Source organism: Diceros bicornis, chromosome 18, assembly GCF_020826845.1.
Source record: "Diceros bicornis minor isolate mBicDic1 chromosome 18, mDicBic1.mat.cur, whole genome shotgun sequence".
NCBI lineage: Eukaryota > Metazoa > Chordata > Mammalia > Perissodactyla > Rhinocerotidae > Diceros > Diceros bicornis.
The window spans coordinates 56945129-56969994 of NC_080757.1; the positions used below are offsets into that span (position 1 = coordinate 56945129).

A 24866-nucleotide genomic window follows, 5' to 3' on the forward strand; every position below is an offset into this window, starting at 1 on the left:
CTAAGTGTAACGGTCATTTAAATAAGTAAATATTCAACTGATGTGTTTCGTAGGTTTGTAGCATTTACACTTCCTAAGTTATTAAAATTTAAAATTGCACTAAGACTTTGGGGGCACCCCTGTATCCCAGAATTAAATTAAAGATAAATAGTGTTGTGTGTGTGATAGAGGTAGAGATGGTTTTATAAAACTTCTGATGTGGTTCTGTGACTCTATATACGGGGATGCAATGTAAAATCCATTTTTCATGGTGAGACTTAATGAAGTTTAGAAAACACTGCTGAATTGGCCACTTGATGTTTTCTGTCTGTGCAGAAACCCCCTTCTTTCAGATGTCCCTCAAAGCCTGTGGTCCTGGTGGGAACTGCAGGTGGGCAGTCAGACCCCACCCCCTCCACACCCAGAGCTGTGAGCCTGGGAGCCTGGAGCTGCCTGGGGTGGCTGGGGTGGAGAGGCTCCTGGCTCTGGCTGCCCCCGAGGCCACTCCACCCCTGTACAAGAGCAACCTGACTCCTGGTTCTGCGCAAGGTCACCTGAGCGGAGCTTCTGTCACCAACAGCCAGAGTCCTAACCACTGTCACCGTCCATTCACACCCCACTTTGCAAGCCCAGAATGTCTCAAGTCCTCCCGGGAGGGCGTTGCCCACGTCAACTTCAGCTGCACAGCAGGCGGGGGCTGGTAGCGATGGAGCGGTTTTCAAACTGTGCTCCAGGGAGGCACCCCAGGGCCTCACGTTTATCTGGGTTATTTAGCGGGAAGAATTCCATTATTAAAAAAAAAAGTAAAGCATCACTGTTTATTGCATTTTGCCCTTATTTCATAAAATGTGTACACAACAGAAAAATGAAAGTGCTGCAGGTTTCAGAAACAGTGCCATTGACACAAAGATGGAAGAAACCCTTCTGGAAGTGGTGGCTCTTTAGCCTCAGTCCAACGCTCTGTGCTTCAAGATGGTGAACTGTGTGCATAACAGTGAAGGAAGGGAATAGAGCGAAACGTACAAAACGCTGGAACGGTCGATGCCTTTGTCTAAAAGAGCTGTCACTAAGGATTGTATCTTTGTACCTTCTTACAGACAGCACCGTTCCATCCTCAGTTCTGCTTTGGCACAGGCAGTTCTGCAAGTCTGTTTTCAGGAACACATTGTGCATCTAAGCAACACGGTGGGGGGGCCCTGAGGAAGGGAGCTCAGTGGAGCCTGAGGGGTGCAGGGAAGGCCTTAGAAGGGACAAGAATTCTGAGCTGGGTCTGAGATGAGTTTGCCAGGCATGGAACATCACAGCTTTTGCAGTGACTCACTGGAGTTTGGTGTGATTGCAGGGAGGAGAGTGGCCAGGAATGATGGGCCTGGGCCACAGAGATCTTATACAGGACGAGGCAATGAGGAGCCACTGCAAGCTCTTAAATGGGGAGAAACTGGATGAGAGCTGCATTTTGCAGCAGTGCATGGGAATGCACTGGCAAGGGGCAAGATAGGAGGCAGGAAGAAGGTTCAAAGCTGAGGTGAGAGCAAGGGCCTGAACTGATAGGCTACCGGAATGTGGCCCTCAGCTCAGCGTTTGTTGAATGAGTCAGCGAAGGACTGGCTGCAGCTGGCCAAAGGCCATCCCCTGGGGGTCTGGAGGACTGACTCTCCCTCGTGGGCTTGCTCTCCCGTGGCTGGCCTGGGCAGCCGTGCCACATAGCTCATGCCACATAGCTCGGCCAGGAACACGCCTGGAGGCAGCATGAACCCAGCAGCTTCTCAGAGCGCTGACTGCAATCGTCACAGAAGGCCGTCACGGTTGACTTCTTGTCTATGCCCTTGGTCCTAAGAGTGTTGCATAGTACCCATGTGATCTGGGCTGGATTGCGACCCTCCCTAAATTCAAATGTTGAGGTCCTAACCCCCAGTGCCTCAGGCTGTGACTGTATTCGGAGAGAGGGTCTTTAAAGAAGTAATTAAGCTAAAATGAGGTCATTAGTGTGGCCCCTAAATCAGCCTGACTGTTGTCCTTGGAAATCTGGACACACAGAGCGACACCAGGGATGCATGCACACAGAGGAAAAACCACGTGAGGACACAGCAAGAAGACAGCCATCTGCAAGCCAAGGAGAGAGGTCTCGGGAGAGACCACACCTCCCCACACCTTGATCGCACAGCTCTGGAGAAAATAAATTTCTGTTGTTCAAGCTGCCCAGTCTGTGGCACTTTGTTACAGCAGCCCGAGCAAACCAATACACCATGCTCCCACGAAACTACATCAGTTTAACGAAAATTGAATTGGTGTCAGCCTCTGAGACAGACAGCTGGCGTCATCCTGGCTGGTCCCTAAAGCAGGCCTGGGCTGAGACCCAAGCCCAGTCACCTCACTGACCAGAGTCTCGGCATTCTGTTACTAGATAGAGAATAGTTTTAAATTCACATGTTTCAGGACACTTTTTCAATTCAGCTTTTTTCTCCAACGGAGGGGGGTGGGTGGAGACAAAGCACAGGGGAAGTACCTCCTGACAGCCTCACCAATGCCGGGAGCCCAAGACCCGGGTCCCCCAGAAGCCAAGAGGGGAGGGGTGGCAGGGGATGGGCAGGGGCTGTAGGGTGCAGAGGGACTCAGAGGAAGGCTCCTCGGAGCCACTAGAGCTGGATGCATACCCTGCAGGCAGCACATTACCATTTATGGCTGCCCTGGCTGATCCACGCCTGATACACAGTGGTACAGCAGAGAGAGAGGGGGAGAGAGAGACAGAGATAGAGGAAGAGAGAGACAGAGAGAGGGAGAGGGAGAGAGATGGAGAGGGAGAGGCAGAGACAGAGAGAGGGAGACAGAGATAAAGACAGACGCAGAGAGAGTTAGAGACAGAAAGACATCTGTCTGTCTCTGTCTGTCTGCCTGCCTGAGGAGATGGTTCTGCCCTTGTGTCCTGCAAACAGGACCTGTTGGGACCCTGTGACCAGCCACCTGAGCTGCCTCCTGCTGTGAGCGCACCAACCCCCTTGGTTAACCTGGAATGATTTCAGAGGACTGAAACTCCACTAGGCAAGCAGAGAGGGAGGCCTAACTCCCTTGGGAATGCCTGTCCCTCCCTCGCCCCTGCAGCAGGCAACCACACAGATAACAGGAAGCTCTCAAAGGGCCTGCACAATTCCCCACGCACTTCCCACAGCCTGGGTCGGGCCCAACCAACCGCACCATCTCTAGAAGAGGTTTCTGAGCGGGGCACCAAGAACCAGCAAGGCACTAGGGCTGCCTCCTGGTTGGGCTCCCACTGCAGGCAGCAGCGGGCCTGACGACGCTCTCCCTCCTTCCAGAAGGATTCCATTAGGCAATCAGGTTGTTCATCTCTGGCATTCAGAGGGGAGTGTCAGCTTCAGGGCAAGCCGAGAAAGCAGAGCTGGCACCAGCTCCTAGAGCTACGGGGTGGAGGGCAGGCCGGCAGAGGTCACGGCCGGGTCTCTCCACACGCACCCTAAAACAACTCAGCCCCCGAACGCCTCCAATGACAGCTCCAGGCAGAGGACGCTTAGGCCAACTCTCTAAATCCATACTTGCAGCTAGATAAGGCATGTCGCCTGTGACAAGGAACTTAACGTCTTCTTGTCCCAAACTGGCCCCCTCTCAACTCACCAGTTTTTCTCTGCGGTCACAGCATCTTTGACACTTCCTCATGGCCTGGGAATGTTGAGTCAAGCCTGATGCTTCCTTTCCATTCTGACTTCTCAACTCTCCCCCTGCCTGTGAGAGGTCTCTGGGATTCACCCTCTCCGCTCCTGCTGAAATCACTCAGTGCCTTCATATAGCACCATGTCCTTGAGCCCACTCTCCTCCAATTCATGCTCTGAGGACACCTTAAAGTGCCGACGGTCTGACCCTTTTCCTGCTCAAAGCTCCAATAATGAGGTTGCCATGTTCGATTCAAACAATCCCTGGCTTTCGAAGTTCTGCTTCCAGCTTCAGTCAGTCTCTGATGGCTTCCTGGGACCTGCTCTCCTCTCTCACCCACTGGGTGTGCCCTGAGGTGGGAGGGTGAGCTGGAACTCAGGGTCATCCTTGAGACCACGGCCTTGGGCTCATGACCTGTCATCCCTGTTCACCTCTGGGCCCTCCTCCTTCCTCTGTCCAGGTGGGGTCCTCCAAGGTCACAGGACCTGGCTTGGACCATCTGGAGCTCAGATTTTATCCTAAGCTCCGTCGGCAGGGCCCTGGAGCTCTGTGGGGTACTAGGAACTGCTGCAAGGAGGAGGGGGAGCAATAGAGAGGCCAAGACCCCCACCCAGGGCACCTCTGCTTTTGCTTTATGCACTGGGCTTCCACCTAAGATAGAAGAGGAAAAAAGGTATCCGGTGCTTTAAAAAATGTTAGAAAACCACTGATCTAATGTGGCTTCGACCCAATACAAAAGTCTAGTTCATAAAATCTCTGACGATTTGCCAGTGTTCCAGTCTCTTTTTGAACGCTTCCAGCCTTGGGGCGCTCACTACCTTACAGAGCAGCCCGCCCCTTTGGGGTACAATACACAGCTCTAGAGCATGCAGGCAACATGCAAGGCACTGGGTTAGAGGCTTGGGGCACGAAGAGAAGTAAGCCTCCTGCCTGCTGCCCAGGGCAGTCCTCCTTTCGGCAGGAACCGACAGTGTTTTCTTCCCTTTCTTTTTGTTGTTATTGCAGCTTATTCATTCAACAAGTTGATTGGTGCCACTGGGTGCCGGGTCTGCTGTAGGAGCTGGGGATGTGGCCATGAACGTGGCAGGCAAGGACCCCGTTCCCATGAGCTGACATTCCACTACAGCAGACAATGCACACGAAAATAAAAGATGACCTCACACCATACTGAGTGCCATGAAGAAAGCCAGACAGGACAATGTGTTGGGGGGCGCGGTTTACATCCATTAAGGTGGTCAAAGACACAGACTTGGAGCGATTCTGTGAACATCTCGGCCGGGAAGGGTCTGCCAAGCAGAGCAGACAGCAAACACCAGGGTCCAGACGTGGTGCAGGCCTGGCGTGTGTGAGCACTGGAAAGGTCTCCATGGCTGAAGGCCTCTCCAAAGGCCTCCCCACTGCAGGGGGCAGGGGCAGCTAGGAGAGGAGGTAGAACCAGCAGAGTCCTGCTGGGCCTTAGGGGCTGTGGTAACAGTTTGGAATTTATTCTGCGTGCAATGGAAGCCACTGGAGGGCTTTAAGCAGGAGAACATGAGATGTGGTTTCTCTGTTATAAAGAGCACGCTGGTTGCTGGGCTGCTGGGCGTAGCATGGGTGGGGGGCGGACGAAAGCAGGGAGACCACTTAGGAGGTTATTGAACAGTCCAGGTGAGCCCTGGACTGGAGTAGCAGCCAGAAGACAGAGAGAAGTACCTGAATTCAGGAAGTGTTCTGGAGACCGAGGGGACAGGACTTGCTGATGGAGTGACTGCAGGTGGGAGAGGGAAAAGGAGAAAACAAAGTTGACATGGGCTTTCGGCCTGAGCAGCTGAGGGGGTGGTGGTGGAGCTCTGAAGGAGATGACCGAGAACACCAGGGTGGGCGGGGGGGTGGGGGACAGAGGGCATGCCATGGTTCCCCTTGAGGCAGAAATCAAGAACTCTAATCAGACACGTGGGTTTGAGGAGTTTATTCGACAACCAAGGGGAAGGTTGGCAGGAGGAGGCAGCCGGCCGTAGAAGATGGAGCTGAGGGAGAGGGCTGGGTTTATGAATTTGGGCATCATCAACAGGAGGACGATGGTGGCCAGTGCATTCTGGGAGGTAGCAGTGGTGGTCCCAGTCCAGAAGTAAGGCCTCCACGGGCTAGTACGGGCATGAGCCTCTCGAGCAGGGACAGAGAGCAAATGAAGAACACTGGGTGAGCCGCTGACCCAAGAAGTGGGGCGGGCGGGGGAGAGAGGTGCAGAGACTAAGATCTGGTGTTCACCTTACAAGCTGCACAGCGCCCTAGGGCAGCGAGGAACCCAGCCTGCAGGGCTGCGTGTTCAAACGCCCAGACTAAAAAGACCATGCTGGACTCAGCCTCATACCCCATGGAGGGCACATTCACAAGCCCTCAACATACTGTCTCTCTCTCTCTCAGATGATCAAGGACGCCAGATTCAATCCTATCAGATTAACGATTTTTGGCATTGTTCCCACAGGGGATTTAGAGGACACCAAAGCTTCATTAAAAAACCACCCTGGGGCAGCAGTCTGCGCTCTACCGGAGCCTATCAGTGAGTACTAGGTCGAATTCTAGTTTCTACATTGTGGGATAAATACAGAAGGTCAGGGACGGGGAAGAATACTATGGGACTGAGAAAATCAGATCCAAGACAACACAGGAAACGAAATCATTGTGTTGAGGAAAGCCAGGCTGAAGAATTGTGACCGTGACCAACTGTAAGGATCATAACAGAACATCAGTGGCCAGTTTTCCAATTTCTTGAGGAGGCCTCAAGCATAGGAAGAGAAACCAGTTTTAGACTTCCTGAGGAATAAAGACAAGAATAGTCTGACCATCGGTAAGGTTTACTGATCTTCACAGGGCAACACTGGGCTGGAGGAATTTTCTTGTCTTGAGATTAATCTCAGACTCTGACCCCTCAGCAGGTAAGAATCTGGCCGGGAGAAAAACTATTAATACCAGGGTCACAGAATTAGGCCCTGGCTGAGAACACACCCAGGGTTGTTTCAACCAGAGGTCAGGCTGGCCAGAGGGTTCAAAATATGTGCAAGGAGTTCTTACTTGAAAATATTAAAGACACGAACACACACACACGCACACACCCTTACACAGCCACGAATCAGGAGCTGATGACTGGAAAGTAGACAGTCATGGATTGTGAGAGCTCTAAGAGATATCGGACATCATTTTAGTTCAATTCCTTCATTTTGCAGATGGGGAAACTGAGGCCCAAAGGTTAAGTGACTTCCCAAGTCCTATGGCTATTCAGAGGCAAAAATATTAAATAAACAAGTTCCATGAATTCCCACACTGGGTTTCCTTTGGGCCATTTAATCTCATTAGACATTCTTTAGCCACTGTGACTGGAAGAGAGTGACTGACACTTCTCCCTCTCTGCAGGAGGGAGCGAATGACTGCTGGGCATCTCAGCCTTCCTTTTCAGTTCTGACCAAGCAATCGGAATGTCAACCCACAGCTCTGTCTGTGCATTAGTACCCTTATAGGAGGAGGTGTCTGAATCCCATCAAGGAGTCCTGTCCCATGCAACTGTCCTTACCAGTGGCAAACCGAGCGTGCTCAGACTCAGGTTGTTCCAGAAATGCCCTGGCCGCCAGGGACTTGGCATTTCTCCGGAAGAACGTCCAGCAACGGTCTGAGTTCGCCTCAACCCTCCCTCACTGAGGTTTGGGCCAACTGCCTGGGAAAGAGCAGTGCTACAAACAGAAACTGTCTAAAAGCAGACACGCTCAACGTTTTCCTTCTACCTCTCCAAAGCTAGGCAGCTTTTTTCTTAGGACATGTTCTTTAAAAAAATTTACTACTTCTCGGGGCCACCCCGGTGGCGCAAGCGGTTAGGTGCGCGCGCTCCGCTGCGGCGGCCCGGGGTTCGCTGGTTCGGATCCCGGGCGCGCACCGAAGTACTGCTTGGTGGGCCATGCTGTGGCGGCATCCCATATAAAGTGGAGGAAGATAGGCACTGATGTTAGCCCAGGGCCGTCTTCCTCAGCAAAAAAAAAAAGAGGAGGATTGGCGGATGTTAGCTCAGGGCTGATCTCCTCACAAAAAAAAAAAAAAAAAATTTACTACTTCTCACTAAAAATTCTGACAGCTAAATTTTCTGTGTGCAAACAAGACTCTTTATCTCTGAAAGAAAGAACAAAGTTTAACCATTAGGAAAGCCCCCAGACTTCTTTCTCATATGGAAAAAATTAAATTATGAGCTTAAATAACTTTACAAAAAAAATACCCTCTTCCACTACTGAACACTGAACTCGGTTCCAGTCCTCGGCATCATCCTCTATTCAGCTGATGCTCATCATTGTGATTACTGTAAACACACCATGACTGTTTTGTGCTCTGCTTTTTTCCTTTCTTCTTTCTACCAATTTGCTAATTAATCCAATGTCCTAATTAATGGACATCTGGATTATTTCCCGTTTTTCCCCCAGTAAATCACTAGATCCTTTATGTTTATGTCCCCCAGAATTCATATGCTGAATCTGCTTGGACTTCCCAGCTTCCAGAACTGTGAGAAATAAATGTCTACTGTTTAAGTCACCCAGTCTATGGTATTTTGTTATAGCAGCCCGAGCTGACTAAGACAAGATTCCAAGTGATATGAACAACTGCCAAATACCTATTTGCCCCTCCACTAGCTGGCTTCCCTGCTATTGGTAAGAGAGCAGCAAGTGGTGCCACGTTGACACCACGAAGGTCAGGACGGATGACGAGGGAGGAGATTCACCTGCTCTTTGATCATTCTTCAGCCTCATGGGGCACACCTGTGGTGACAAGGCTGGTGAGGACAGGGGACACAAGACGGACCCAACAGCAGGATAACTTCAGAAAGGTGAATCAGGGCCCAGCTGCATGTCCAGGACAGACAGACGGAGGCTGCGCAGCCCAAGCAGACCAACACCGCCCAGGTGCCTGAAAAACCAAGCCCCTTCCTGAGAAATTCCCCATTGGGTTTCTTTTTTCCAACATTGTCTTTTGAAAACTTCCAAGCCTACAGAAAAGTGGGAAGAATACCATGAACACTCATGTATCCTTCACCTAGATTCACCGGTTGTTAACATTTTGCTATCTTTGCATTCTTTCTCTCTACATCCACACCCACACTTGTGTGTGTGCAACTATTTGAATCATGACATGTCATCCCTAAATGTTTCAGCATGCATCTTCCTAAGAACAAGGATGTTTTTCTACATCACAATGCCAGCATCACACTCAAGAAATTGAGCACTGATAGAATAAACTTATCTAATAAACCATTCATTTGAAGAACATCCCAATTATCTCCAAAATATTCTTTATAGCTCCCCACCCCCACCCTGATCTGCAATCCAATCAAGGACCAAGCACTGTATTTGTCTGTCTTGTCTCTTCAGTCTCCTTCAATCTAGAAGAGTCTCCCTGCCTGCTGTGTTTGGTGACTTTGGCCAGCTGCCTGATAGGAAGTCTCTACTCAGTTTTCGAGTGGAGCTAGGACCCAAGTGCCAAGACGTCAGAGTTCTGGCACAGACACAGCGATTTAACTAGTACTATTCGAATGACCCTTGACCCTTCACCCATGACCACTGTTTGAGAATCCCACCTTGCTGGAATCCACACCTCCACTAGGGAAGAGGCCTGCAAATCCTAAAATGCCACCCTACACATCAGTACCAAAAAGCACTGGTTTCCTGGCCTTAAAAGGGACCAGCTCTTGTTCTTGACACTGTTGGCTCATCATTCTTTGTGAGGGTGGGCATGCCTGCCATGCTTCCTCCCTGCCCACCCCCACACTAACCGCTAGGAGAAAAGAAAAGAAAGAAGTTCTAATATAACTCTGCCCTCAGCCCTGGCCTGGCTGGTCTCATCCCCATTTCTCCAGCTGCTGCTCAGTGTCTCAGCCCATCAGGGGCCTTTAGGCTACTTTGTTCCCCAGCACCATGGGGACGCTTCCCAGTGACCCACAGCCGCAGGGGAAGGCTGCTTCCTTGGGCTCCGGATCCTTCTCAATAATCAGCTTTGTGAGTGGAGGCAGCAGCTGCCCCAGGCCTCCCAGGGAAGGAAGACGATTGGATTAGAAGAAACGTGGTTAATGGAAAACGAGGGGGGAGGGGAGAGGTGAGTTAAGCTCGGCCAGCGGCTCTGGAGGTGGGGCGGGGTGGCCCTCCCTCTCCACTGCTGGCGCTCACTTAGTGAGAGGCAAGGAGGCTGGCTGAGGGCGTCTCCCGCTGCTTCCCCAAACCCCGACCTGAGTTATTTTCCCCAGGTGTCCTGGCCTGCTCTCCAGGGTCAGGCAGTATGACAATCAGAGGAAGGCACTGGGACCTGCTCTTGAAAATGCCCAGGTTCATTTCCAGACAATTTCTTAGCAGCTTCTTCCAGGGGTATCCCACCACTGGGAAAGCGGGAGAGTGGGGGGCGCCGGTAGATATGTGTGTCCCTCCCAGCCCTGACTCCAGCGCCTTATGCACAGCAAGGACTTAATGTTTGCTGTGGAAGTTGAGGGGGGCTTGCCAGCTTAGCAAGGGCTGGGGACCTGAACCCAAAAGAGAAGGGAAAGACCTCCAGGTGAGGCAACTGATTTAAACTTAATCCTTGAGTTGGGTGGATTAACTCAGGACACAGTGTTGTAAAGGGAGAATGGACACAAGCCAGCTCTCACAGAGTCATCCTCTCGGGCAGCGGCTGCAGGACCTTCGAGTCTGTGCCTGGCACGTGAACCCCTGTAATGTACCTTGTCCTTCAAAGCACCCACTCACCCTCACGGGACGTGAATTCTCCCAGACAGGGGCAAATGTTGGAGGGCTGCTATTTGAACAACAGCATGAAACCCATTACATTAGATATTGTATTGCTGAGAGCCCAAAGCCCTTGTAGAAAGTTCTTTCACAAGTGCTGTAACCCAGAGGATCAAGATATGATTGAGAGCCACTAACGGGCATTTTAAACTTCAGTCTAGAACCTGCCGCTGGGTAATAAAGGGCCGCTGTGTAAACTGTAGGAGTAGGGCTGATTGAGAGCAAGTGGCTGCCTGAGAATAGTCCATACACATCTGTTCCCAAGATGCCGTGAGCACAGACAGGAATCCCAAATATGAGAGCAAACGTAACACAGCAGCACACATCCAAGCCCCACCTGCCATCACTACGGGTGAGGTTAGCAAGCACAGCAGGGTCTCCGCTCCTCTGCTGAGAGCACCAGCGCTAGTTCCCATTAAAGCAGAGTCCCTGTCCTCCCTGGGATGAATACGACAGCCCTTCCTGGGCTGATTAGAGTCCACTCTAATGACACAATCAGTCATCCACTTGTCAAGCAAAGCACCTGCTCAGAGTGGGTCTGGCACACTCACTCAGCAAAGAGAAATGCCTCCGCCCAGCCTTGCTGCCCCCTCCTCACCCAAGGGTTCTCTCCAGTGCAAACCACCATGTCCAGCAACAGAGTGAGTACTGCAGACACGTTGACAACGCACCAAAGCAGCTTGTTCACAGTTTCTACTGTTCTGGCCATCCTCCCTTCCCAGAAAAGGAGTTCAGGAGTAAGAACAAGCCATTACAATCAGACTGGGACCCTCAGTGATGGCCTGGAGTCGCCAAGGGTGCTGAAATCCTGGGAACGTGGACCTTCACACCTGGCAAGCAGGTTTGCAATCTAAAAAGAGATGCATGGGAAAAAGTGTATGGGGCTGGCCAGATGAGTGCACACGAGCTATGAGACACCTCTGGACATCCTGAAGCAAGACAGTGAGGTCAGGACAGAGCTGATGGACAGCACTGGAGTGGGCTTGGGGCAGAAGCAGGTGGACTGCTTTGGTGGTGCTCGGCTGTGCTGCAGGAGGGCGTTATCCTGCATCTTCTCTCCATCCTGGCCAGGCCTATCTGCAACCCCAGGGGAGATGTGCCAAGGCACACGGGCAGTTTGAAAACGACAATAAAAATGATGGCAATTGTCTGGTGCCTTTTCTTTCTCACCCTGTGGGCTTCACACAACGCGACGCCATTGACTCTGGAGTCTGGGTTGCAAATTGGCCTAAAAAGAAATGGCAGCTTTCCTTTTTTTTTTTTCTTTAAGTATTTTTTTTTTCACTATCAAGACAACTCTCACTGCAGGCCTTGAAATAAGCCACATGCAAGTGGATGTGGGAACCCGTGGGCGGGAGGGGTGGGCGTGAGAGGTGGGTGTGCACCCTGGGGGTGAAGCTGCTGCGGGGCGTCGCCCTGGGCCCGGGGAGGAGGGGGCCTAGAAGCGGAAAGCAAGCAAAACACCGAAACACAACTCGGACACACTCGCACTCGGCGACATTCCCGCGGGGAGGATGGTGAGTTTGCTCGCGGGCACCTTCCTTTCCTGCCGGCCACGGGCTCTGCCCTCCCTGGGGGCGGCCCGGCCCGAGGCTGGGGGCTGGGTTCCCGGCTCCGCGTGGGGAGGGCGGGGTCGGCCGGAGCCGCAGAGGGAATGGGGCCCCGGGATGGGGAGGGGCGCCCGAGAGCGCCGGGTCCGTACCTGCCTCGCCTCCGCTGCCTGCTCCTCCGCCTCTGCCGACCCCGCGGGCTCTCCCGGCTCTTCGGGCTCCCCCGGCCCCTCGGGCTTCCCCGGCCCCTCGGGCGCGGCCGTCTGCTCCAGGGCGCAGGGCCCGGGCGGCGCGGGGGGCCGGCTGGCCTGGGTCGGGGGCGCGGGCTCCGGGGGCGCGGGTTCCGGGGACGCGCCGGCGGGGTCCGGGCTTGCGGCCGCCCCGCGCCGCACCAGCAGCCACGCGAGCAGCAGGGCCAGCGCGGTGGCCAGCGCGGGCAGCGCGGCCAGCAGCTCGGCCGGCGCCTCCATCGCGCCGCGGCCGCCTGAGGGCCCGCCCGCGGGGACCCCGAGGGAGCCCGCAGCGCCCCGCCCGCGCCCGCCCCAGGGCGGAGCCCCCGCCGTCGCCACGCCCCGGCCCCGCCCCCGCCATCCTTCGGCCCCTGGCGGTGACTCAGATGCTGGGGGACAGGAGCCATGACCCCTCGGGAAGAGCACCTGAGGCCCGAGGAGGGCCAATCTTCCCTGCCCCAGGTAGGCCTGATGCTTTGGGCTTAGGCTCCTTTTGAAAACCAGTTTCCCATTACTCGGGTGCCCTTAGATTACTGTCATCTTTTGGCTTCATTTTAGCCCTGTACAGAAGGTCGTCCTAGAGCATGTCAGAAATATAAGTGCCAGCCTGGGAATGCTGAGGGCCAAGGAAAGCCAGGAAGGCTCAGGTGAAGTGTGGCACTGGGCTGCTGTAAGATGATGAAAAGCCACACCGATCCGCTTCACAGACATGTCAGCTGCTGCTTCTGCTCCTCAGGGCTCCCTCCATACATTCTCAGAGGCCATTTCCAGTTCCTGGCCAGTGAATGCCCTTCTGGGTTGAGACCCAGCATGGTAATGAGACTAGCCCCCAAGATGTTCCTGGAATTCAGCTCCAGGTACTCTGGGTCAATTCTTTCCCCTATTGACTTTCTTCTTTGCATAATTCTGGAATGCATGGGAGGGTGGAATGAGGGGAAGGAAGTCTACTGTTTTTGTTTCTCTAGATCCTTTCAGGGCTCTGTTGCTGAACACTGTATGTTTGAGATAAATATGTTGTAACCAAAAACATTATTTCTCAACCACTCCCAAACCCACTCTAGTTATTTTAAATAAACACAGGGCAAGAAAAGTTTGTGAGGTACCATGCCAAACATAAGGCCTAATGCTGAAAAAAACAGGGTTCCAGTTTTTGCTTAGGATGCACGTAGTACTATTTTGGAAAAATTATAGTGCCTGAGCTGGTATCTGATGTAAGGCAAGATCCCAGATGGAGTGCTTCTTTTTAAATGGAAGATACTAGTATGCTCTCAGGCTTCCTCAGTAGCTCTGGTTATGACAAACAGGATTCCAGCAACAGGGCGAGCATCCCATAATATTAAGGGGGGCATGCAAAAAGGAATTTTAGTGGTGGTTGATGAAAAATGCCCCACAACTATACCATGTCGAGTGGGGTTGATCTCTTGGCTAATGGCTTTTGACCACCAGGGGAATTTCAGCCAAAGTGTTTGGGCTTCTTTTTGTCCCCTGTCCCCACTGTTTTAAAGTATAGATTTAAGAGGTCCTATTGTGCAAACTCAGTTACAGTGAAAAGAAACAAGGACAAAACAATGCAAAAAACCCAACTCCAAATCAAGTTGCTTTATTTAAAATGATGAACAAGTTTCATCCAAGTGAAAGTTAAAAATACCAATCAAATGGCAGACCCACAGGCATTTTTGTAGCGGACCTCATGGTGAGATGGAAGCAGAACTAGGAGGCTGCTCAGATGTTCTATTTGACAATTACAGGAGGTATGAGGTACTCAGCAGACAGTCCCAGTTCTTCTGTGATGTCCAGTCACCTCGGAGACAGAGACAGCAGGCCGAGGCCAGTTCTCCTGGGAGATTCAGTGGGGGCTACATGTTTCAAGTTTTTGAACCAACAATGAGACAAAGTCGAGGGCCACCACTCTAGGGCACACAGTTCATCTGGTTTTGCTGTACACAATGTAACATCAATGTAACATCTTGACAGAAGCCAGGGAGGGGAGTATAAGGAGAAACCAGACTCCACGTGGAACCATCAGCAGTGTTCAGAACACACATGACAAACAACTTATTTGTGGAAATGCTATACACAATTCAAGGAACCTAAGTTGTGTGCTTATACGCCTACCTCCTAGACAGCACTTGTTACATTTACTGCAAAATTCCTGTTCCATCCCACACTCTTGTCTAAAGTCCTAAGTCATATCAAGGCTGAACCTCTAATAAGTTTGTAAAGCACTTGCACCAGCAACTTTCTTGCCGATCCTTAGTTTAAATACCTTTAGCTAATTTACAAAGAAGCCACATACTAAGTTAACAATACAGCTATAATGATAATTATGTTCTTTTATGAAGCTCTCATAAACTTGCGTTTAGTAAGGACTGAATTTGCTTTTCTGGTTGTGGAAACGGATGTGCACGGCTCTACCTACCCTGACCAGTGGCCCTCGTGAACAACAGCACCTTCACTGTCCGTTAAGATCCACGAGGCCAGGGACCTGGGCTTGACCCTGTGGGATTGCCAGCACCTAGAACAGTGCCTGGCACTCAAGCATTTGTTGAATGCTTGAATGATTAATAAATGGGCATCTGCAAACATGAGCAAAATGTGAATAATGTCCCTGTTTTTGGTGGCTCTCCTCTCAAAGGTGTCACCATAAACATCACAGTACTACTACTGACCCCAGAGGCACCTGTGTGCAGCACTGGATACTTTGGACTGATGGTAAAGCCTTTGGTGTCGCCCTCATTCCCACAGACCCAGAGCCCTCCTGATGTCTCGGCCATCCTGGGTCCCCAACTCTTGTCTTGCCCACCCTGCTCCTCCCCATCAGTAGTTACTAGTTTAAGATCTCTTCTTCCAGGAAAGCTCACTGATTTGAATACCAGCTGGCATCTTGGCGAACAGTCCCTAAAAATAGTTTAATGTTGTATCCTTCCCCTTACTATTGCTAACACACTCAAAGGAGTAGTTCATGCCAGGCGGGTAGAAGGGTTAACTTGAGAATAGATGGAGCCCTTGCTTCCCACTTCCTACCTTATCCTGATCACCCAGCCGCCACTTCACTCCCTTCTCATGGCTTCCCCACCTCATCCCTGCTCCACTTCCGTAACGGTGTGCTTGGCTGGCCCACAGTGACAGTAAAAGGGGGGCTGTTGAATCTCTGGCCTGCCTAAAGCAAATAGTGTTTCACAGTCATTCATGGGGTGGCAAGAGCCAAACAGCAGCATGTAATCTGTGCTACACAGACCCTTTCAGGAGAGGTGACCGCAGGCCTGTCAGATGGGCTGGATCCTTCCTTTCTGGATATTGTTTGTCAAACAGAAATCACCTTTGGCATTTGGGGAAGGAAAACTGGGTGGCTAACCTCTCAAATTCAAACTTCTGCTCCACCATCCCAGCCCCTGCAAATGTGTCCCACCACGCCCCCTGGCGGCAAACAGCCTTTTGCTTTTGGTTTTAGTTTTTTCTTTCAATTGCAGTTTAGAAAGGAGCAGTTGGTATGAATTTGAGAGGAAGGTGAGTGTGATAGCCCAGTAGCAATATTGGGGAAAACAAAAAAGCATTCTGAAGATGGCAAGAAAAGTTTTTTAAAAAGGAGAAGGAGAAACATCATTCAGACATGAATAAAGAGGTTATACCTTCAGAGCTTGACTTTACCAACACTCAAACACACAGGGGGCCCAGCCTGGAACCTGAGCCCTGTGGCCTGGGGCAGGAGCGGGAGAGCAGCGCCATGCGGCAGGCAGGCAGTGCGATGGGCAGCGGCGCTGAGGAAGGTAGCACCAGTTCTCCATCCGACCCAGCCACGTATTTTGGTTGGCATTTTAGGATGCAGAAAACTGGACTAAGACAAAATAGGGGACCAGCCTCCTAGACTAAAGCCACATGACTGACCCAGTGTCAGGAAATGATAACCAGTCTGTTAAAAATGTAACATTTGGGGCCGGCCCCGTGGCTTAGCGGTTAAGTTCGCGCGCTCCACTACTGGCGGCCTGGTTCCGATCCCGGGCGCGCACCGACGCATCACTTGTCCGGCCATGCTGAGGCCGCGCCCCACATACAGCAACTAGAAGGATGTGCAACTATGACATACAACTATCTACTGGGGCTTTGGGGAGGAAAAGGGAAGGAGGAGGATTGGCAATAGATGTTAGCTCAGGGCTGGTCTTCCTCAGCAAAAAGAGGAGGATTGGCATGGATGTTAGCTTAGGGCTGATCTTCCTCACAAAAAAAAAAAAAGTAACATTTGGCAAAGAAGAGACTTACATTCCCCTGATTATACCGTTTTAGGGGGATTGTGGGAAGCAACGCCATACAATTCCAGTATATCCGCACATACTCCTCCGGGGCACTACAGTGAGAGTTCCTTCTCCCCTCTGGCTGCTAATGCCCTTACCTACATTCCAACCCAGAACAGTGCTTTTCACTGGGTATGTCCTTGACAATCCCCCTCTTATTTTTATTTCAATTTAGTTGAATTTAGGGACAGATTAAGGCAAGCAGGTGAATCAAGAGGGCAAGAGATGGAACCTGCTGGTCAATCTCCAAGTATTCATGCCAGAGTTACTTAGAAGCCTAAACACATCCTCAAGACTAGAAGCACCATCTCTGAATTTACTTCCGGCATGTAACACAAGCCACCCACCTAACACCTGCAGGTCAAACAAATGGGGACGCTAACCATCAAAGTCACTTACAGAGGGAGAGCTTCTGACTTATAGATCATGTGGTGGGAAAAAAGGGGACAAATCGGTTAGAACCTGGCCCTATTTATAATTTAAGTTCTACGATAAGAACACATTGAACACCGTTCCCACTATGTTCATAAACAAAAAACCCCATGTGTCAGCCCTCCCCCAAAATACACCACACAAATATCCCTGGAATTGAGCAGCCTCTCTGATGGTGGAGAAAGGTACTAGGCAGTGGTGAGTGGTGCTGAACACACTGGCTGGGCTGCTGCCACTGAACGCGTGTTGGACAAGTAGGTGACACACAGGAAGGCAGCACACTCACAGTACTTCTCACACGTAACTGGATCACACCCAAATCAAAGTCCACTCACCACTCTCCACGTCTCTGCTTGTGGACAGCCGGCTCTGTGGACAGTGGAAGTTCCTCACCAACATCAGGGAAGTAACAGATGCAACAAGACATTCAAAGGATCCCAACCCTCAGCCTCAGGGTCGACCAGCTTGGTTTTAAAGGAGACCTTCTCAGCCAATATCACATCAGCCTTCAGTGTTTCACTGAGCTTGCCAAGTGTTTAAACTTCTTGAGAATCTATTCTTAGTGAGCAGTAAAAACAGCATTTGACTGAAGACAGAAGCTTAGACCAGAGAAGGATTATCCAAATTCAGAGAAGACAAAGGAGAAGGTAGGAGCAGAAGTCGTGAAAACTGAGTTGGGTGGCCGCCAACAGCTTACATGAGAGCCACCTCAGGGAGAGTCTCTTTATCTGCTCAGGGGTGAGCACGGCCTCCACAGGTGTCCCTAATCCTGCCAAGGAAAGTACAACTGCCTGTAATCAGCATGTAGATGCCACAGCTGGGTGCAAAGCTGGAAGGAAATGTTAAAAGCAGAACCCCCAGGATCCCCATGTTGAAGTAATGGCAGAGCTTCCTCTAAAAATTTTTCTTACAAATTACAAAGTCACATCTCAGGTGCAGATGTAAGTCCACAATAATAGAAACAACTTAAAAAGGCAAGAAAAGAAATCTAAGTATGGCTGCGAAAAGGACAACTGGGGTTGAGAAATGCACATTCTAGTCTGATAAATTCACTTGATAAGACATCTGAATTTCCCCATGGAATTCCAGCCAGACCACAGAGAATGAGGAAAAGAAGGCAGAAGGGAATGTGGGTCCTCAACTTTCATAACACATTTAAGAAAACACTCAGCTGCTCAGAGACACAAAGAACATAACAGGAACGTCACTTGCGGTAGTCAAGGACTTCAGACACTGAGAACCCTACAAGCTTCAGTATTTTACTATCTTCCCGAAATCTCACCTCTTGATGCTACCAACGGAGACACTTCAACTAGCACACCAAAGAGAGGGCTCTACGATTTAAAGATCCGGGACGCCTGCAGAGTCACCAGACTTCACTGTGAGTCTGTTACGTGCCCAGCACTAGGGCGGGTGCTTGCAAAGAGATTAGCTTATTGATTTTTATTTTACGTTTAACTTATTTAGATCCAATCTGGTTTCAAAAACAAATAAAAAAAAAACAATGGAGACATGATTAAGGTTTTATAAAAATCTGAGTTCTTTGCAGCTGTCCTGCCTGGTGCTGGCACTCAAAGCCGCAATGGCAGACTGGGACAAAAAGCAGGAGGCCACATCTCAGGCTCTGCAGGAGATACCAGGGAACTTCTCTAGTATTTTCCCCCTTTACTGCTGTAACTATTACTTCCTCGTTGAGGGGACACATCAGTGGAGTTGCTACTTTCCCCCAAGACCACAACAAGAAGAGTACCAAGGGGATGTTCTGGTATTCTCAAAGGAAAACAATTTCAAAGATATAAAATGGATTTAATTTTTATTAAATAATGTAAAGGGTTTCCTTGGCACCATCCACATAGATTCTTGCCTTTATGCATAAAACAAGCCACGTTAATTTGCATCGGTAGCAAAGAAAAAAGCTACTGTAGCAAATGCTGAGTGAATGGCCTCCTATTCCACGAATGGCCTCATTCCCTGGCTTTCGCCAGCCCTCCCTTGTCTGCAGATCTGACAGGCTGCCCTCCCCGGGCCCTGCTGCTTGCTGCAGCCATGTCCTTCTACACAGACAACAGCATGCTTGGTCACCTGGAGGAGCTGCGCTCTTTGCTCACACAGTCATCCTGGGAGGTGGTGTCCCCATTTCCCACCATGCTGCATGTCCTCCTCTTCTTCCTGCGGTGCATCATTCCGTCACCTTCAGAGCCAGACTCACACTGGATACGGGCAGAGAAAAACAGGAATTCAACTGGATGTAACCCGTTTCTTTGTTAAACACATCTCAGGAGACAGCACAAATATTTCCCAGAAGCAAAGCAGCCATTTACGACAGCTCCATAATACAGTGTGAATATCCATCTCCTCAGATGTTTCTGGCCCTCAAAGAATTGCAGTCTTCCCTCAGATGCCAAGTGTCCCTCCAGTGTTCTCCAATGGATGGGTTATTTGTTTGAGACCAAGATACCCACTTGAGACTGAGAATATTTTACAGTTAGCGCTCTGAGACTGCATTGTGGAATTTCACTGTACTAACACAGAGCCTGATGATGGAAAGTAAGCACAGCACTTAACATTCATAAAATGCCCCCTGTATACCCCCACGAGAAAAGACTAAATCAGTAGATTATGCAAAATGAAGAGACAGAAATTTCATCTGCTAAGGGCACAGGACCTTACCCAATATTGTGTTAGCTTTTAGCAAGTCACTGAATTTGCTGAGTTTCTAGGCTTACAATTTACCATCCACAGAGAAGATTCTTTTTTTTTTTTTTTACTTTTGAGGAAGATTGGCCCTGAGCTAACATTCATTGCCAATCTTCCTCTTTTTGCTGAGGAAGATTAACCATGAGCTAACATCTGTGCCCATCTTCCCCTATTTTGTATGTGGGATGCCTGTCACAGCATGGTTTGATGATCGGTGTGTAGGTCTGCATGGGGATCTGAACCTGCGGACTCCGGGCCGCCAAAACGGAGCGTGCGAATTTAACCACTATGCCACTGGGTCGGCCCCTCCATGGGGAAAATTCTTAACATGGGCTTTGAGGTCAGAATGCTTGGAGCCTGAATCCCGACACTGCTGTTTGCCAGCTGTGTGATCCTGGGCCATGTAGTTGATGAAATCCCCAAATACTCCTTTTACCCTTTGAGGTTATTGTAATGATTCGCAGGCACATCTAAAGCTACAAAACGGGCAAAGTTCACTACACAGCAGGAATGGTGGCAATTATTCTCGGAAGAAAGTGAAAAATGTTCACATCTTTCTCCCTCCCGGAAAGGCGGAGGGAGAGTAACACCTGGTTTTTACGGGGTGACTTGCCCTGGAGGCCTGGTGAGTGAGCAAGGCCTCACCTCTGAGTCCGAGTCAGACGAGCTGGAACTGGAAGAGCTGGAAGAATCACTAGAGCTGTCCGAGGCGATTCCTGTGGATTCCTGAAGGTCCACGGAGTCAGCCAGGACCGCCAACTCGGGGTGCTCTTGCTTCAAGATCCTGAGAGACAAGAAATGCTGTTCTCAGTGCTGGGAGAGGCAACGACACCCACACACAATAACCCAGACTCAAAGCTGAACCCTGTCTCTCTTAGAAGTGCCTGGGAATGCCAGGTGCCTCGTTCAGAATGGGTGCTGGACGCTGGTGAGGACACACGAAGCCACAGGCTGGGAACAAAAGCCCTAACATGCTGCTCAGGCTTTTCTGAAAGGAAAACTAGCGACACGAAATTTACTACCACCTGTGCAATGAGCCAGCCGTGCTGCCTACACGCAAGGTACGTTTCCTTGAGTTGGTCTTAGTTTTATCCCCTTGGGAGAAACAGTCTCTCTTGTTTTTTCCTGAACTCTTCCTAGCTGATTTTTTGGGAACCTTTCCTTTCCACAGCACAGCACTTCACAATTGGAGTTAGGCTTGGTTAAATTCTATTTGTAAGCAGAAACATCTAGGTTTGTAACAAATAAGAAGCGTCAGGTAACAGAGAGGGTCCCCCCTCACTCGAAGATAAAACTGCACTGGACTTTCAGAGGCAGCAGCCCTCCCCTTAGGAACCTAACCTGGCATCCACTGTAACCAAGGACAAAGACCTGCTGTATGGCAAGGCCTTCAGAATCCAAATCGCAGCACGCAGCAGCCTACGGGATGGAGTAAGTGGGCCTCAGATGCCCAAGAGTCCGGGGAGAACAAAGCCACCACCCTTGCTGGCCCTCTCAGCAGGGAGGCTGAGCACTGAACAAGCCAGAATCCCTCTCTTACCCCGAGAGCTGGTCCCTCCAGGTCAGGGTTGGGACACAGTGGCACGGGGTGGCTGGGGGTGGCTTGCACTGCCGCTGCCCGTGCTGTATCTGTTCTGTGGATAAACAGAGGAGCTAAGTCTCCAGGGCAGTCACCTCACTCACAAGAACTGAAGGTAATAAGTTCAAATGGGAATAATGCTTCTGGGTAAGGAAAAGAAAGAACCAAAATAAAACCCAAGCAAAATGGCTTCCTTTGCTAGTGCTAGCTTTGGGGAAAAAAACAAAAACAAAATACAAAAAAAACAGAAAACGAGAAACAATCCCAATTATGACCATGTTGTGACTGACTGATTTTGATCCACATGCAGAGTCTTAGCCTGTCACCTCGAGGCTGCCAAGCATCCTGAGAACTAGCCCTGACCTTGGACGCACTCTCATCTACCTATGGGGCTTTGCAGCCCCAGCTTGTCCCAGGCCTGTCTAAAGCCAGCACACGTTATTGTAGCAGTGGACTCTTTCCACTTTATCTCTGGGGTAGAAATTGGAACAAAGCAAAAATAAGAAAAAAAAGTCTCTCACCTATACCATTTCCTTGATAACTTTGGCCTCCCTCTTACCGTCTTGTGCCATACAACAGGGAAGTTGGTGCTGCTGGCAAAATTCTGGGTGATGGCAATGGTGGTATCAAGATTGAGCACAACGTGCCACCAGCCTCCTGAAATCCAACAAATAAACAGTTAAACGAGGTTTGGTTCTATACACAATGGCTGTATAACATAAACTTCAAATTACATAACACATAACATAAACTTCAAAAACAGGGGAATCCTATCCCCAAGGGAGAGCCTCAGAGACACAGGACCCACAGTGGTAAATGCTTCTCCTGATCAGGAATCACAAACGACTTTTTTGTGTAGTTTTCTTGGAGCACAGCCATGTCTGTTCATTTACAGACCGTCTGTAGCTGCTTTCCTGCTACACGGGCAGAGCTGAGCAGTTGCGACAGACTGCCTGGCCTGCAGTGCCTAAAATATTTACTCTCTGGCCCTTTACAGAAAAGTGTGTCGACCCCTGTTAATCCAAAGCTGTGACCAAAACTGTAAAGGTAGCAAATTCTTCAGTTTCTAGGAGAAGGAATCCTATCTTAAATATCCTCACTCCCAACACTTAGCATAACAAAGCAGAGTGTACTTTCCAGGTGTCGGATTTCCTGCCTCTTGGCTCAAAGTCCCTATTTCCTGACTCAACTCACCCAGTGCTACACTATATCAAACCCATTGACAGACTTCCACAAGTCACTGCACATACACAGACACCAGGTAACTGGGGGGATAAAGATAAGTAGGATCTTTACAGACAGAAAGTTTATCAATAGTCAGTACACATTTAGGTTACAAGAAACATGGAGAGCATGTTCCTAAGCACTTGACAACATGGCAACCTATCACTGTCAGAGGTGGGCACTGGTCAGTTCACTTAGAGTCAGCACCCAGAGATTTCTCTGACTTCCTCTCTATATAGTTCTGCTCCAAAACGACTAATTACTGAAATCAAAGAATGTACTTTCTTTCAATTCATCTATACCTGGTACAAAGACAGTCTCTCCTGGCTTTTGTAAGATTTCCAGGGGTTTGAATTCGGGGGGCCAGGTTGGAAGCTGTGTCCGGGGATAAATAATATTAAACCAGGTAATAGCTTCATCCTGCTGGTTCCCTCCTTCTTCACGGGTCACCTTGATGAGTTCCCTGGGCGTGCTGGTAGGGAACAGGCACCAGCGCTTGTGGCCCTGAACTAAGGCATTCCAGGCACTGGTTCCCAGAGGGTCAATGTGAATTCCAGTTCCAGAGCGTGGTGGGCCCATCACAAACCACCTAAAGGATGGAAACATCCAAGATGTGAAGGGTAATTTAACTGTATACACACACACACACACAACACAAAATAAGTTTCTAGTTTTATACACTATATTATGTTATTTTTATTTCAGAGACTACACAAATTCTGTTACATAGAAACGCTGAGTGAATTGTGCATTGAGTGATCCCTAACAGAAAAAAGAAAAATCCCTGACATGGCTTACTTATGACCTTTATTAAAACTTCCCATATAGATCAGTGGTTCAACTTTGGTTGCACGTCTGAATCACCTGGGGAGCTCTCAGAAATCCTGATGCCCAGACTAATTAAATCAGAGTCTCTGGCAGGAGGAGCCAGGCAGGCACCAGCTGCCTTCTAAGTAAGTTCCATGTGCAGGGGCAGGAGAACCACTCACTGGTCTGAAAACAGGTTAGCTGGCTGAGCCCGGCTGACACATGCTGTTGTAGAGATTGCAATCGCTTCACTGCCAGGTACTTTACCTGTAAGGGGGCCTGCGCTTCTCTCCTGCATACTGGAAAAGGTCATCAGTGAAAAACTTGGGCACCTTGTAGTCTTCCAAAAGTTTCCTCCTTTTGGGGTGTTCACCGTAGCTGCTGTCAAAGATGTAGAGGGGGCTGTCATCTCGAGTGCTCTCCATGTACTCGATGTAGTATTTCATCTTCATTTTCACGGAGTACCCGTCATTATCCTCACCACACTTGAACTTCTGGTTCCGGTATTTCCTTTTGAGGCGCTCCAAAGTCCATTTCTCCTGCGCAGACCAGCCTTCTTGGGCATTCAGCAGAACCACGGGCTTGTAAGGTCTTTCATATCGCTCGACAAATTCTTCCACCGACAGCTGTAACGCGTCTGCCCTTTCCACATTATCCTGAAGAAATCAGAATAAAAGACCTACCTAGTTAAAAAAAAAAAGTCTAGAGACACATAAGGATGTCCCCCACTGCCAATTAGCAATTACATACCGAAGGAGCCAGGTACTTGGAGGGGTGGGGGGTGGTCCTGCGTGCGTGCGGGCACGTCGCACTCAACGCCACCCCGCCAGGGGAGGGGGGCTCCGCATCTCCCACTTGTGGGTCCCCGACGGTCCCACTGCCCAAAGGGGTCAAAGGGCGACAGGCCTTCTCGTGGAGAGCGCCGAAGGCAGGAGCCTCCAGTTGCCCAGGAAGAAGGAGTCCCGCCCTGGAATCCCTGCCCCCTTGACCCCGACCTCCGCGGGGTGCGGGTGAGCCCATCGGAATTCTGGAGGGCCGCGCTCAGCGCGGGCGGAGCGGGTGGCCCCGGCCCCGGGAGAGGTGCGCAGCGCCTGGAGACGCCCGTGCCTGGCCCGGCCCGCGATGCCCGGCCCCCGCCCTCGATCTCCCCGCGCGATGCCCGGCCCCGGCCCGGATCCCGGCCCGCTCACCGCCACGGCCGCCGGGTTCAGCGAGAAGCTCTCGTAGTAGTTGTGCCGGGTCCAGTCCAGCGAGTCCTTCAGCTCTGGCCGCGCGCTCCGCTTAGCCTCGCGGATGCGCTTCTTGCTCTTGTGGTTCATCCTGCGGGGTCACCAGGTGGTTCCGCGACCACCTCGGCGCAGCTCGCTTCCTGCCACCAACGCGCCCCGCTCCCCGGCCCGGGCGGCGGCGGCACCCAAACGCCTTTCGCTCCGGCCCGGCGCCTTTAAAGTCGCCTTCCAGAAAATTCACTCCCCAGCCACCTCCCAGGCCTCGGGTTGGGCATGCGGCTGCCGTCTTCCCCGCCCCCCGGCCTCTCGCGGTAAGCCATTGGCCTCGGCGCCTCCGGGGCCCGCCCTCACACACGCCAGGCCTCCGCCATGTTGGGAAGGTCGGGCCAGCCCAGGCTCCGCCCA

General features: G+C 50.8%; 2 protein-coding genes and 1 long non-coding RNA gene across 8 annotated transcripts in view; 1 reads left to right on the forward strand and 2 right to left on the reverse strand.

Annotated features, from left to right (window-relative positions):
- Positions 1–12463, reverse strand: part of MXRA7 (matrix remodeling associated 7) — a 28094-nt gene extending 15631 nt beyond the window's left edge. For all 3 annotated transcript variants that reach the window (XM_058561721.1, XM_058561724.1, XM_058561723.1), the window contains exon 1: positions 12127–12463. In XM_058561721.1, the coding sequence (XP_058417704.1) occupies positions 12127–12444 (318 nt within the window). In that variant the 5' untranslated portion in view covers positions 12445–12463. The remainder of the gene's footprint in view (positions 1–12126) is intronic.
- Positions 1–24866, forward strand: part of LOC131417797 (uncharacterized) — a 188827-nt gene that overhangs the window by 110209 nt on the left and 53752 nt on the right. The window contains exon 7 of one of the 3 annotated variants that reach the window (XR_009222758.1): positions 19757–19792. The exons of the other annotated variants lie outside the window; for them this stretch is intronic. This is a non-coding gene — a long non-coding RNA (uncharacterized LOC131417797). Of the gene's footprint in view, positions 1–19756; positions 19793–24866 lie in introns of those variants that run through there. 3 annotated transcript variants of the gene reach the window in all.
- JMJD6 (jumonji domain containing 6, arginine demethylase and lysine hydroxylase) lies at positions 18722–24715 on the reverse strand. 2 transcript variants are annotated; one of them, XM_058561716.1, is made up of 6 exons: positions 24423–24702; positions 23500–23888; positions 22728–23014; positions 21723–21858; positions 20268–20406; positions 18722–19135 (listed from the first exon to the last, which is right to left on the reverse strand). In XM_058561716.1, exons 1-6 carry the CDS (start codon positions 24549–24551, stop codon positions 19004–19006), a joined length of 1212 nt encoding a protein of 403 aa, XP_058417699.1. In that variant the 5' UTR covers positions 24552–24702; the 3' UTR covers positions 18722–19003. The 2 variants fall into 2 exon arrangements, with proteins under 2 accessions (XP_058417699.1, XP_058417700.1); XM_058561717.1 differs by lacking the exons at positions 18722–19135; positions 20268–20406 and adding an exon at positions 20416–21256 and having other exon boundaries at positions 24423–24715.

Bases quoted from the DNA above. Each gene is read 5' to 3' on its own strand.
- JMJD6 (XM_058561716.1), bottom strand. From the start codon at position 24,551: ATGAACCACAAGAGCAAGAAGCGCATCCGCGAGGCTAAGCGGAGCGCG. The intron at 21,859-22,727 runs GTATAGATGAAT...GTTGGATTTCAG, and splicing joins AGAGACTGTCTTTGTACCAG to GAGGCTGGTGGCACGTTGTG. The intron at 19,136-20,267 runs GTGAGGCCTTGC...GCCCGTATCCAG, and splicing joins CGTCTGACTCGGACTCAGAG to TGTGAGTCTGGCTCTGAAGG.